Source organism: Prionailurus viverrinus, chromosome A1 (genome assembly GCF_022837055.1).
Source record: "Prionailurus viverrinus isolate Anna chromosome A1, UM_Priviv_1.0, whole genome shotgun sequence".
Taxonomy (NCBI): Eukaryota; Metazoa; Chordata; class Mammalia; order Carnivora; family Felidae; genus Prionailurus; species Prionailurus viverrinus.
In genome coordinates, this window is record NC_062561.1 from 89,523,296 (window position 1) to 89,539,054 (window position 15,759).

The 15,759-nt window shown below is 37.4% G+C and overlaps 1 protein-coding gene across 1 annotated transcript in view; it reads right to left on the bottom strand.

Annotated features, from left to right (window-relative positions):
* The window catches only part of LOC125164080 (vomeronasal type-1 receptor 90-like), a 28,642-nt gene extending 12,883 nt beyond the window's left edge, over positions 1-15,759 (bottom strand). Inside the window, 6 exon segments of the mRNA XM_047856557.1 lie at positions 14,604-14,645; positions 14,648-14,763; positions 14,765-15,074; positions 15,328-15,487; positions 15,489-15,560; positions 15,562-15,759. Coding sequence (XP_047712513.1) covers positions 14,604-14,645; positions 14,648-14,763; positions 14,765-15,074; positions 15,328-15,487; positions 15,489-15,560; positions 15,562-15,759 — 898 coding nt within the window.

Here is a 15,759-nt window from a genome sequence, read left to right on the forward strand (position 1 = left end):
AAATAGACTCATAGATCAATAAAACAGAATTGAGATCCTAAAAGTAAACCCATGTCTATATGGCCAATTGTTCTACAATAAAGGAGACAAGAATGTACAACAGGGAAAAGACAGTCTTTTCAATAAATAGTGTTGGGAAAACTGAACAGCAGCATACAAAAAGGATATAACCAGGCCACTTTTTTTCTTTCTTTCTTTCTTTTTTTAAACTGGGTCACTTTCTTACATGATACACAAAAATAAACTCAAAAATGGATTAAATACCTAAATATGAGAACTGAAACGACAAAACTCCTTAAAAAACATAGGCAGTAATTTCTTGGACATCAACCTTAGCAATACTTTTCTAGATATGTCTTTTCAGGCAAGGGAAACAAAGCAAAAACAGACTATTGGGACCACACCAAAATAAAAAGCTTTTTCACAGTGAAGGAAACCATCAGCAAAACAAAAAAGTAGCCTAGTTAGTGGGAGAATATATTTGCAAATCATATATCTGATAGGGGGTAATACCCAAAATACATAAAGAACTTGTACAACTTCACACCAAAAAAAAAAAAATCAAATAACCTGATTAAAAAATGGGGAGAGACCTGAATAGACATTTTTTCAAAGAAGAAGTACACATTAAAAGATGCTCAGCATCACTCATCCTCAGGGAAATGCAAATCATAATCACAAAAAAATATTACCTTACACCAGTCAGAATGGCTAGTATCAAAAAGAGAAGAAATAACAAGGGTTGGTGAGGATGTGGAGAAAGGGGATCCCTCATGCATTATTGGTGGGAATGTAAATTTGTGCAGCCACTGTGGAAAACAGTATGGAAGTCCCCCCCCCCCAAATTAAAAATAGAGCTACATATGATCTAGTAAGTCTACTACTGGGTATTTGCCCAAAGAAAATGAAAACACTAATTCAGAAAGATATATGCACCCCTATGTTCATCACAGCATTATTTACAATAGCTAAGATATGGAAGCAACCTAAATGTCCATACATAGATGAATGGATAAAGAAGATGTCACACACACACACACACACACACACACACACGAATACTACTCAGCCATAAAAAAGAATTCAATCTCACCATTTGTGACAACATGGATAGATCTAGAAGTTATTATGCTAAATGCAGTATACAGTATTGTCCAGTCACTATGTTGTGCACCTGACTGATTTTTTTGGATTGATTTTTAAAAATTATTTATTTATTTGTTTGTTTATTTTATTTTTTTAATATAATTTATTGTCAAATTGCTTTCTATACAACACCCAATGCTCATCCCAACAAGTGCCCTCCTTCCTGCCCATCACCTACTTTCTCCTCTCCCCCACCCCCATGTACCCTATTTAACCCGTCCCCCCACCCACCTTCCTTCATGCAAACTTCAGTTTGTTCTCTATAGGTAAGAGACTGTTTTATGATTTACCTTTCTCTTTCTGCACCCCCCACCATGTTCATTTGCTTTATTTCTTAAATTCCACACATGAGTGAAATCATATGGTAGCTTAAAGAACAGAATTTAGGGGCGCCTGGGTGGCGCAGTCGGTTAAGCGTCCGACTTCAGCCAGGTCACGATCTCGCGGTCCGTGAGTTCGAGCCCCGTGTCAGGCTCTGGGCTGATGGCTCAGAGCCTGGAGCCTGTTTCCGATTCTGTGTCTCCCTCTCTCTCTGCCCCTACCCCGTTCATGCTCTGTCTCTCTCTGTCCCAAAAATAAAAAAATAAAAAAATAAAAAAAGAAGGACAATTGTTGGGATGAGCATTGGGTGTTATATGTAGGGGATGAGTCACTGGAGTCTTACTCCCCAAATCATTATTGCACTATATGCTAATTTGGATGTAAATTAAAAAGTAAATAAAGAAAGAAAGAACTGTGTTTCTGCTAGATGGAAGAAGTTACATTTACCAGATCAATATGGGAGCTTGTTATGGAACCAGGCTGGAACACTGGTGGAAAAACCAAGCGGCACTCTGAGATCTTGGTGGATTGGAGATTTATTTAACACCCGAGGCTCAGAGGAGACTGTTTCTCCAAAGATCTGAGCCCCGAATGTGAGCGGGAAGGGTAATTTATAGTTATCAGCCTCCATATTTGTGTGTGTGGGGGGGTGGTTTTTGCGCACACAGCAAAGGAAGATGAACCTGGAGGAGGGGTCTCTAAGCTAGAGACCAGAGTTTGTTTTAGTCCAATTGGCCATCTTTGGTGTACTTTATCCACTTCTCCAACAAGATAAACTTTTCACCATATTTGTGGGAGGAGACTTTTAAGATTGTCTTTGCCCTGGTATGTAATGTCACAGAGGCTGTAGATTACATCTGGACTGAGGGGTTGAGGAGACACTGGACATTTGGGTTTCTCCACAGCCCATATGAGTGGGTAAAATAGCCAGTCTACCTCCAATTAGTTTTTTTTTCCCTTTTCAACTTCAAGTGGTTGCTTTTGGAGCCCCTGCGTCCCTTACAGGGAACCCTTACAGGGGAGCACAGAGTTTGAGTGACTACAAAGAGTTGAGAGGCTAGAATGGGAAAGGAAGATCTTACAGGGGTGAGCAGAAGGATGCAAGAGGTAGGGGTATGAAGGGTGACATATCAAAAGATCTCAGGGAGCCACAGGAAGGTTGGAGGTAGTAAAAGGATGGAGGTGTGAAGGAGATGGGAGAGGATACATCTTAGATGAGATGGTTTAGGGAGATGTTAAGTTTCTCAAAGAAGCCATTGAAATACCAAATTATCCCTAGTAAAACCACCCCAACAGGAAAGGAAGTAAACAGAATGAATGCCATACTGATAAAGCATTACAGTCAGTGAGGGTTTGGGAAAGAGGGATTTCAGTTGACTGAAAAGCTGCTATGTTCTTAATGGTATCTTGCAAGCAAAGAAACTTGCCTTTAACACAGACTTTATGTCTTATGAACAGGGAAGTCTGAGGCTCCGTTTGTCTACAATTCTAATTTAGCTTGTAGAATATACTTAGAATCTTAAGAGTAAAAAATCTGCCCTTACTGATGTCAACAAACATGCATTTCAGAGCACTGGATCAGGAGTTAGACTCACCAATAGATTCCCAATCAGTAAATCAAGAGTGAAGACAAAGTCTTCAAAGTTGTGCAGCTGGGGTCACTAACTAAGTCACTCACATGTAAAATCTGACTTTATATTCCAGATCTGGTTGGAGCTAAGAAGCTCTTTTGTATTTTATTTGTATTGAAAAAACTTATTCTAATGAGAGTAATGCAGGGTCATGTTTAAAGAGTGAAATTGGACAAAAGGCATTGTAATAAAAAGCAACTGTCCTCTAACCTCTTTATCTCCTTCATCTCTTCACTACCCTTCCCAGTCTTTTTGCCCAGGAGAACTTTGTGGCTTTTGGTTTTGGTTGTTCTGTAGTTACTTCCTTATGTCTGTTGAACGAGAAAAAAAGGAAGGGCTGAAATAAAACAAAAACATTTATTTGAGGTCTCAGAATTACAATCTGAGTAGCATAGATTTGGGGAGCAACAGAAATTGTGTCCCTCTAGTGAAAAAAGCCAAGGGTATCAAAAGATGAAGTGTTTGTATGGGTTTTTACCAAAGAATTTTGGTTGGTGTTGGCAGCAGAAAACTAATTTTGACTGAATATAATTGGCTGTCACTAAACAAAATCTCTTACTGTAGCAAGTTGCAGGTGTTTGGACAGAGACCTTGGAATATTTTCAGGTTAGCCTAGTTCAAAGTTTCTGGTTTCATCTGATGAGAATGTGCATAAAGCCCAGATCCTTAATGGCCTCCCTGGCTCTCTTTTAAAACCCCTTGATATAAGTGACTCCATTTCATTTTACCTCTCACATGTGTAAACGATGTGTTTATATCACCACACCCTGTCCATTGACTGCTCTGAAGGATCAGGATCATTTCATTTATCCCACCCTGTACCTTCCCACTCCTCTTCCCACTTGACTCTGTTATGATCCTATTTCCTCCCATGGTCACATCTACATTTTTAAACAATCACCTTTCAGTTAAGAAAGTGAAAGGAATACTTCAGAAATGAAGAGAATCAGAGAAATATATTTCTAAAAGAAATTTATTGAAATAAAATGTGTGAGGGATTTTCAAACAAAATAAACCCAAGAAAATACAGATGTTAGGGCGCCTAGGTGGCTCAGTCAGTTAAGAACCCAACTCTTGGTTTCAGCTCAGGTCATGATCTCAAGGTTTTGTAAGTTTGGGCCCCATGTTGGGCTCTGCACTGGTAGTGATGAAGGATTCTCTCTCCCTCCTCTCTCTGCCCAACCCCACCTCCACAACTTGTTCTGTCTCTGTCTCAAAACAAATAAATAGGAAAATCCGATAGACTCCACCAGAAGTCTGCTAGAACTGATACATGAATTCAGCAAAGTTGCAGGATACAAAATCAATGTACAGAAATCAGCTGCATTCTTATACACTAATAATGAAGCAACAGAAAGACAAATAAAGAAACTGATCCCATTCACAATTGCACCAAGAAGCATAAAATACCTAGGAATAAATCTAACCAAATATGTAAAAGATCTGTATGCTGAAAACTATGGAAAGCTTATGAAGGTAATTGAAGAGGATATGAAGAAATGGAAAAACATTCCGTGCTCATGGATTGGAAGAATAAATATTCTCAAAATGTCAATACTACCCAAAGCTATCTACACATTCAATGCAATCCCAATCAAAATTGCTCCAGCATTCTTCTCGAAACTAGAACAAGCAATCCTAAAATTCATATGGAACCACAAAAGGCCCCGAATAGCCAAAGGAATTTTGAAGAAGACCAAAGCAGGAGGCATCACAATCCCAGACTTTAGCCTCCACTACAAAGCTGTAATCATCAAGACAGCATGGTATTGGCTCAAAAACAGACACATCGACCAATGGAATAGAATGTAGACTCCAGAATTGGACCCACAAAAGTATGGCCAACTAATGTTTGACAAAGCAGGAAAGAACATCCAATGGAAAAAAGACAGTCTCTTTAACAAATGGTGCTGGGAGAACTGGACAACAACATGCAGAAGGTTCAAACTAGACCACTTTCTCACACCATTCACAAACATAAACTCAAAATGGAAAAAGGACCTGAATGTGACACAGGAAACCATCAAAACCCTAGAGGATAAAGCAGGAAAAGACCTCTCTGACCTCAGCCGTAGCAATCTCTTACTTGACACATCCCCAAAGGCAAGGGAATTAAAAGCAAAAATGAACTACTGGGACCTTATGAAGATAAAAAGCTTCTGCATAGCAAAGGAAACAACCGACAAAACTAAAAGGCAACCAACGGAATGGGAAAAGATGTTTGCAAATGACATATCAGACAAAGGGTTAGTATCCAAAATCTATAAAGTGCTCACCAAACTCCACACCTGAAAAAAACAAATAACCCAGTGAAGAAATGGGCAGAAAACATGAATAGACACTTCTCTAAAGAAGACATCCAGATGGCCAACAGGCACATGAAAAGATGCTCAATGTCGCTCCTCATCAGGGAAATACAAATCAAAACCACACTCAGATATCACCTCACGCCAGTCAGAGTGGCCAAAATGCACAAATCAGGAGACTATAGATGCTGGAGAGGATGTGGAGAAACGGGAACCCTCTTGCACTGTTGGTGGGAATGCAAATTGGTTCAGCCGCTCTGGAAAGCAGTGTGGAGGTTCCTCAGAAAATTAAAAATAGACCTACCCTATGAGCCAGCAGTAGCACTGCTAGGAATTTACCCAAGGGATACAGGAGTACTGATGCATAGGGGCACTTGTACCCCAATGTATATAGTAGCACTCTCAACAATAACCAAATTATGGAAAGAGCCTAAATGTCCATCAACTGATGAATGGATCAAGAAATTGTGGTTTATATACATAATGGAGTACTACATGGCAATGAGAAAGAATGAAATATGCCCCTTTGTAGCAATGTGGATGGAACTGGAGAGTGTGATGCTAAGTGAAATAAGCCATACAGAGAAAGACAGATACCATATGTTTCCACTCTTATGTGGATCCTGAGAAACTTAACAGAAACCCATGGGGGAGGGGAAGGAAAAAAAAAGAGGTTAGTGTGGAAGACAGCCAAAGCATAAGAGACTCTTAAAAACTGAGAACAAACTGAGGGTTGATGGGGTGTGGGAGGGAGGGGAGAGTGGGTGATGGGTATTGAGGAGGGCACCTGTTGGGATGAGCACTGGGTGTTGTATGGAAACCTATTTGACAATAAACTTCATATATTGGGGGAAAAAAAAACAAATAAATAAACTTAAAAAAAAAAGATAGATGAGACATGTAACACAAGAAGCAGAGATGAACAAAATTTACCAAATGGTGATTATTACTATAACTGCTGCTAATGCACCTGTAATTTTTAGTGTAATTTCTAGAAAAAAGTTTCTACAATGGAAGGAAAATTATAAAATCATCTGAAATAAAACTTTTGGATGATTTCAACCAAACCTGGGAGTTTGGAGGAGAAAAAGCAGAAAGGAGGGGAAGCTAAATAAAGGCAAGCTCAACATTTTTTTCTCATTCAGAAGTGACCAGCACTTCTAGACATTGAGAAAAAATATGTATAGATGTATAAATTGTTAAGGGTAATTATAGATAAAAATAGGTTATAGAGCTTTTAAGCCACTAGAGGGGGCACGAAGGAAGAAAAACTCCATGACCCATCTAGTCAGGAAAGAAAATAGACAAGAAGAAAGCGTGTTTCATAGGGATGTAAGACAGGGGAGAATAAGTCAAAAATCGGTAACCACAGTAATTGTGACAAATTAAGTTCTATTAAAATATGACGACTTTATCTTGGGGCAGAAAAAAAATCTTATGTTCTTATAATAGATCATAATAATGATGGAAATAGCAGACACCAATTATATGCCAGACACTGTTCAAAATACACTACAGTGTATGTTAACTAACTTGAATTTAAACAAACAAACAAGGGGTGCCTGGGTGGCTCAGTCGGTTAAGCATCTGATTTCGGCTCAGGTCACGATCTTATGGTCAATGAGTTTGAGCCCCACATCAGGCTCTGTGCTGACAGCTCAGAGCTGGAGCCTGCTTCAGATTCTTTGCCTCCCTCTCTCTCTCTCTGCCCCTTCCCTGATCATGCTCTGTCTATCTTTCTCTTTCAAAAATAAGCATTAAACAAATAGTATATTGTAACTTATACTATTTATAAACAAGTTTATAAACAAAGGGGTGGACAATCAAAAAGTATTCTCCCGAATAATTCTTCTATTAAAGAGGAAAACAAAACTACAATTACAGACTACTGATAATAAACAGCAATTAATAAACTATATGTGGGATATGGTCTACAGGATACATAGAGAATAATGACTAGACTTACATTTCATTTTTAGAAAGCAGGAGAAATACAAAATAAATGAGGTCACAGGCATATTAATCAAAATGTCAGAACAAGGATAATGTCTTCCCCCAAAAGTATGAAAGAAAAAAATCTTAAAGATAAAAACAGCTATCAAAGAAATAGGAAATAATTTCAATAAAACAATAATTTTTTCTTTAAAAAGGCCAATAAAATAAAATTTTTAAAATGTTTATTTATTTTTGTGAGACAGAGAGAGACAGAGCCAAGTAAGGGAAGGACAGACAGAGAGGGAGACACAGAATCTGAAGCAGGCTCCAGGTTCTGAGCTGTCAGTACAGAACCTGATGTGGGGCTCGAACCCACGAACAATGAGATCATGACCTGAGCCAAACTCAGATGCTTACCTGACTGAGCCTCCCAGGTGCCCCCAATAAAATAAACTTTTTAGCAATACTTTGAAAGAGAGAAGGAAGGAAGAAAGGGGGTGGCACATTAATATCAGAGACAAAAGGAACAGTTATAGAGTTTTAAAAATCATGAGATTATTATTTTTGTTGCTTTTAAGCCTGCCCCTCTGATCTGATTATTAAGTGGTTGGTGGAACCCAAGGTAAAGTGAGCGGGGGCACGAAAGTAGATGGCACTGACAGAGGTGGTGCTGAGAGTTGGGACCCATGGCTGCAGAAATGTTTATGGACCATGCACAGCTTTTGGAGCTCAAACTCTGAGGTTTTAGAAGTGCTCAACTTTCTCTGGAGCAAGGCCATGGAGTATGCTCCTGGGGAGGAGGGAACTGGTCTTGGAGTGCATAGCATGGTGTAGACACCTCTGGGGTGCTCTGAGAGACAACAGTCCCCTTCCAGAAGTACTTTTGGAAGAGTTTATTGCCTCCCCAAAGATAAAATACGCTGCAGGTACCAGACAAAGGCCTTTCATCAGCAGGATGGAGAGGCTCTACTCTGGAGGATCACAGTTCAATAAATGCTGAAGTCAACCACAAGGAAAATTTGGACAACACTCAAATACATGGAGGTAAAAGAACATCTTACTAAAGAATGAATTGGTTAACCAGGAAGTTAAAGAAGAAATTTAAAAATACATGCAAACCAATGAAAATAAAAACACAACAGTCCAAACCCTTTAGGATGCAGCATAGGCAGTCCTGAGAGAAAAGTATATTGCAATTCAAGCCTGTCTCAAGAAGCAAGAAAGGTCCCAAATACACAGTATAACCTTACACCTAAAGGATCTAGAAAAGGAACAGCAAATAAAGCCTAAAGCCAGCATAAGAAGGCAAATAATAAAGATTAGAGAAGAAAAAAATGATATAGAAATAAAAACAAACAGTACAACAGATCAATAAAACCAAGAGCTGGTTCCTCAAAAGAATAAACAAAACTGAAAAACCCCTAGCCAGACTTATCAAAAAGAAAAGGGAAAGGACCCAAATAGATAAAATCACAAATGAAAGAGGAGAGATCACAGCCAACACTACAGAAATCAAACAATTATAAGAGAATACTATGAAAAATTATATGCCAATAAACTGGGAAATCTGGCAAAAATGCACAAATTCCTAGAAATTCACACTCTACTAAAGCTGAGACAGGAAGAAACAGAAAATTTGAAAAAACCCATAACCAGCAAAAAAATTGAATCAGTTGTCAAAGATCTCCCAACAAACCAGATTCCTGGGCCTGATGGCTTCCCAGGGGAATTCTACCAGATATTTAAAGAACAGTTAATGTCTATTCTTCTCAAAATGTTCCAAAAAATAGAAATGGAAGGAAAACTTCCAAACTCACTCTACAAAGCCAGCATTACCTTGGTTCCAAAACCAAAGACCCAGCTAAATAGGAGAATTGCAGGCCAGTATCCCTGATGAACATGGATGCAAAAATTCTCAAGAAGATACTAGCAAATCGAATTCAACAGTACATTATAAGAATTACTCATCATGATCAAGTGGTATTCATTCCTGGGCTGCAGGGCTGGTTCAATATTTGCAAACCAATCAAAGTGATACACCACGTTAATAAAAGAAAAGATAAGAACCATAAGTGGTCCTTTCAATAGATGCAGAAAGAGCATTTGACAAAATACAGCATTCATTCTTGATAAAAACTCTCAACAAAGTAGGGATCGATGGAACATACCTCAGCATCATAAAGGCCATATACGAAAGACCCATAGCTAATGTCATCCTCCATGGGGAAAAACTGAGAGCCTTTCCACTATGGTCAGGAACATGACAAGTGTGTCCATTCTCACCATTCATATTTAACATAGTACTGGAATCTAGCCTCAGCAGTCAGATAACATAAAGAAATAAAAGTCATCCAAATCAACGAGGAAGAAGTCAACCCTGACTATTTGCTAATGGCATGATATTCTGTGTATAAAACCCAAAAGATTCCACCAAAACATTGCTAGAACTAATACATGAATTCAGCAATGCTGCAGGATATAAAATCAACATGCAGAAATGTGCTGCATTTCTATACACCAATAATGAAGCAGAAGAAAAAGAAATCATGGAATTGATCCCATCTACAATTGCACCAAACACAATAAGATACCTAGAAATAAACCTAACTAAAACAGTAAAAGATCTGTATGCTGAAAACTATAACTTAATGAAAGAAATTGAAGAGGATGCAAAGAAATAAAAAAGTATTCCATGTTCATGTATTGGAAAAACAAACACAGATAGACATGTGATAGATAGATGATAGATAGATAGATGATAGATAAATAGATGATAAAGAGATAAACAGATAGGTAAATGTTAAATAAATCTGTTAAATGTCTATACTACCCAAAACAGCCTATAGCTTTAATGCAATCTCTATCAAAATACCACCAGAATTTCTCACAGAGCTAGAACAAACAATCCTAAATTTTTTTTGGAACCATAAAGACCCCGAATAGCCAAAGCAATCCTGAAAAAGAAAAAATGAAACTGGAGGCATCACAATTCCGAATTTCAAGCTATATTACAAAGGTGTAGTTATCAAGACAGTATGGTAATGGCCCAAAAACAGACACATAGATCAATGGAACAGAATAGAGGACCCAGAAATTGACCTAGAACTATATGGTAAACTCATCTGTAACAAAGCAGGAAGGAATATCCATTGGAAAAATGCCAGTCTCTTCAACAAATGGTATTGGGAAAACTGGACAGTTACACACAGAAGAATGAAACTGGGCCAATTTATTACACCATGCACAAAACTAAATTCAAAATGGATGAAAGCCATCAAAATCCTAGAGGAGAACACAGGTAGCAACCTCTTTGACCTCAGTGATAGCAGGTTCTTACTAGACATCTCGCTGAAGGCAAGGGAAACAAAAGCAAACACGAACTATTGGTACTTCATCAAAATAAAAAGCTGCGGCACAGCAAATGATACAGTCAACAAAACTAAAAGACAACCTACAGAATAGGAGAAGATAATTGCAAGTGACATATCTGATAAAGGGTTAGTATCCAATATGTATAAAAAACTGATTAAACTCAACACCCAAAACACAAATAATTCAGTTAAGATATAGGCAGAAGTCATGAATAGACATTTTTCCAAAGAAGACATCTAGATGGCTGACAGACACATGAAAAGATGCTTGACATCATTCATCATCAGGGAAATACAAATCAATACAATGATGAGATACTGACTAACACCTGTCAGAATGGCTGAAACTAACAGCACAAGAAATAACAGGTGTTGGTGAGGATGCAGAAAAAGGGGAGCCCTCTAAAACTGGTGTAGCCACTCTGGGGAACAGTATGGTGGTTCCTCAAAAAATTCAAAATAGAACTATCCTACGACCTAGCAATTGCACTATTAGGTATTTACCCTAAGGATACAAAAATACAGATTCAAAGGGGTACATGCACCCTGATGTTTGTAACAGCATTATCAACAAAGCCAAACAATGGAGAGAGCCTAAATGTCCATCAACTGATGAATGAATAAAGAAGATGTGGCATACATATAAAATGGAATATTATTCGGCCACCAAAAGAAGGAAATCTTGCCATTTGCAATGATGTGGATAGGGCTAGAATGTATTATGCTAAGTGAAATAAGCCACTCACAGACAAATACTATCTGATTTCACTCATGTGGCATTTAAGAAACAAAACAGGTGAATATATGGGAAGGAGAAAAATAAGAGAGAGTGATACAGACCACAAGAGACTCTTAGTGGTAGAGAAAAAAATGAGGGTTGATGGAGAGAAGTGGGTGGGAGATGGGCTAGATGGGTGATGGGTATTGAGGAGGGCACTTGTGATGAGCACTGAGTGTTGTATGTAAGTGATGAATCACTAAATTCTACTCTTGAAACCAATATTGCAGTGTATGTTAACTAACTACAATTTAAATAAAAATATATAATTTTGAGATTTTTTTATTCTTAGTGTATAATAATTCTACTAATTTTGTATGTTGCTCTTCTATACTCCAATTTGTACAACTAACTTGTTAGTTTTAGTGGGTTTTTCCTGATTAACCTTGCAAATAGTATGTAAAAGATAATGTCATCTGCATAGGTTTACAATCTGGAAGCCATTTGTTTCTTCATGTTACATGGTATTCTATTCAGTATAATTTTGGATAGAAGTGGTGTAATTGGACATTCTTCTCTTGGTCATAAACTGTAGCATAAAATACATGCACTTGCTATTTTTAATGGTTTTATAGTAGCCCATCTGCAAATAGTGACAGTTTGACTTCTTCCTTTCTACTATGGGTGCCTTTCGCTGTGGCTAGGACTTCAGTACTATGTTGAATAAAAGTAGTGAGAGTGGACATCCTTGTCTTCTCCCTTACCTTAGGGGAAAGTTCTCAGTTTTTCCCCATTGAGGATGATTTTCACTGTGGGTATTTTGTATATGGCTTTCATTATGTTGAGGTATGTCCTCTCCAAACCTATTTTGTTTAGAGTATTTATTATAAACTTATTTTGAATTTCGTCAAATGATTTTCCTGCATCTATTTAAATGAGCATATGATTTTATCATTTGTTTTTTTTTTAGTGTGCTCTACCAAATTGATTGATTTGTGACTGTGTGTCATCCTTGCATCTGTGGAATAAATCCCACTTGATTGTGGTGGGCAATCCTTTTAACAGAAACAGCCCAAATGTCCATCAGTAGAAGAATGGATAAGGGAAATGTAATATAGATCTTCATTTCACATGATATACAATGGAATACTACTCAGTCATAATAAAGGATGAAATTTTGCCATTTGTGACAACATGGATGGACCCAGAGGGTATTATGATAAATGAAATAAGTCACTATATAATTTCACTTATATGTGGAATCTAAAAAGCAAAACAAATGAATAACCAAACAAAAAGTAGAATTACACATATAAATACAGAGAAAAAGTGATGGTTGCCAAGACAGAGATAGTTGGGGCGTGGCAAAATGGGTGAAGGGGAAGTGGGAGAAATAAGCTCCTGGTCACACAATGTCATGAGAATAAAAGTTACAGCAGAAGGAATACAGTCAATTGTATTTTAATAGTGTTGCATGGTCACAGATGGTAACTATACTTGTAGTGAGCACAGCATAATGACATATAGAGTTGTTGAGTCACTATGTTACGCACTTGAAACTAATGTAACATTGTTTATTTACTATATTTAAATAAGCTTTTAAAATAAAAAAATAAAACACCTGTTTATTCATGATTAAATATTACATTAGCTGTACATGATTCTTAGATGTGCTTTGGTAGATATAAACAGTTCCCTTATACAGCTAGTTATCTGAAGGTTTTTTAAATGATCAGCTTCGGGTGTTGTATGTAAGTGATGAATCACTAAATTTTATACCTGAAACTAATATTACACTGTATGTTAACTAACTGGAATTTAAATAAAAACTTGGGGAAAAATAAAATAAAATGATCAGGTCTTTGTTTTGTCAAATGCTTTTTATATTTATTGAAATAATTATTTTCAGTCCTATAATTTACCAATACTATGCATTACATTAATTGAGTTTTGGATGTTAAACCAAATTTACATTTTAAAGATAATCCTACTTGTTCATAATGTGTAATTATTTTTATACACTGGTGGATTCAGTTTACACATTATTTTTGGAAAGTGGATGTGCCTATGCTCATGAAATACATGGTCTGTAGGTTACTTGTGATGGTGTTGCTCGTTCTATTATCTGGATAATAACTGGCCTCATAAAATAAACTGGTAAATGAATTGGTAAATTTCCCAGTTCTTCCCCACTTTTGAAGTGTTTATAAAGGGCTGGTAAATATTCCTTATTAAATGTTTGATAACTTTATCAGTGAGCCCATAGGGTCTGGGTTTTTCTTTGTGAAATATTTCCCTAATCTCTTTACTTGCTACAGGTCTATTCATGTGTTCTATCCCCTCCCAAGTTTACTTAGATTATTTGTACCTATGTAGGAATTTAATTCTAATTGGTAGTATTCTTTGTTTCTAAGTTTCCGTGCAAATTGAGATGGAAAAACAAAGAGTAATAATGTAGGAGAATGAGACTTTGGGGGAAATTTATGAGTACCACTGTCACAGATTATAAAATTGTAGGAAGAAGAATATACCTACCACTCCTTTTTCTTTTAAGTTTTTTTTTTGAGAGAGAGAGAGAGAGGACGTAGGAGGGGCAGAGAGAGCAGGAGAGAGAGAGAGAGAGAGAGAGAGAGAGAGAGAATCCCAAGCAGGCTTTTCACTATTACCACAGATCCCGATGTGGTGTTCAAACTCATGAACGGTGAGATCATGACCTGATCCGAAACCAAGAGTCAGACGCCTAACCAACTGAGCTACCCAGGCGCCCCATATACCTATCACTTCTGTGATTACTACTCATATTTATTGTTTGGGACAAAGAAAGTACAGAATAAAAACAAATAGGGAAATATCCCATTTCATTTTGGATTTTATCAAGACTGTGGACTAACTCTACCTTCTTTTTTGCATCAATAGTTAGGGCACAAAAATGAGTTTAAATATAATTATATAAAAATGGCATAGTAAATAAAGAATGGCATTGTGAAATTAATAATATTGTGATATTGTGATATGAAAATTTAAAAAGCTAGAGTGTTTAACAATTACACATGAGTTAGGCAATATCTAAACATATACACATAGACAAAATACCAAAGAATTTAGTGTATAAAATAAAAATTTATTAAAGAGAAAATAAGTTTTTGGATAATTATTTCATGAATAAGTTGTTTAAAATTGATTGTAATTTTGCCACATTTTTGCAACATATTTTTATTCTTTTGTGAGAACTAATTAGTACCAAAGGACTGACAGTGGCATAGACATTGCCCCAAATCTTCTGGCAATCTAGGATGATGGTGACACACACCCATAACAGGATTACAGATGATGAAGTCCACCCAATACACAATCACAAAGAAACTCACAAACAACAGGATGGTCTGGTTGGCTCTTTCCTTTGGGGAGACTCTTGAGGAGAGGCTGGTGCTGTGAAGGTCCTGGCACCACTTCTGATGCCTGAACAAGTGAGTCACCATGTATGTACTTGAGAGAAGCATGACTCCTATGAAGTAGACATCCCTGTATAATGTCAAAGTGAAAAACAGTGCCTTGATGCTGGAGGTTATAGGGAAAAGTGAACAGTATTTACTGACTTTCAGTAGACTGGTCAGGGTCACATTAGAAGATGCAACAGTAGGGGCACCTGGGTGGCTCATCTGGTTAAGGGTCTGACTTTGGCTCAGGTCATGATCTTGCAGTTCATGGGTTCAAGTCCCGAATTGGGCTCTGTGCTGACAGTTCAGAACCTGGAGCCTGTTTCGGATTCTGTGTCTCCCTCTCTGTCCCTCCCCGACTCGTGCTCAGTCGTCTTCTTCTCTCTCTCTCTCTCTCAAAAATAAAAAAAATATTTAAAAATTTTAAAGAAGATGCAACTGTAAAAAAGATGGGATTAATACTGAGAGACGAACCGAGAAACCACAAGATGATGAAGGAATGGGAGATGTTATTTGTGCATTTATGTTTAAATCTACCCAACCAGGAGGTGATAGGGCTGATTGTAATGGCCTGGATTATGCTCAGGAAGTAGGTGATGCAGATGGAGAGACCTCTCATCAAATCTGCTCATGTAGAATAAAGCCTTACATTTGAAATCATTTATAAAGTTTGGTAATTCAAACAGCTCTAGACAACAAAAACAGTATAGTGAAGAGTTTCATTATGTGGACAAAGGCCAAGTGACAGATGATCAGGTCAGTGGGCTTAGGTCTGTGATCCAGAAGGAATGTGAAGATGTGGAAGAGGAGGAAGGTGTTGGCTAAGATTCCAATGCCAACTTGTAAAAATTGACATAATTTAATAGTAACATGCATGGAAAGTGCAATCATCAT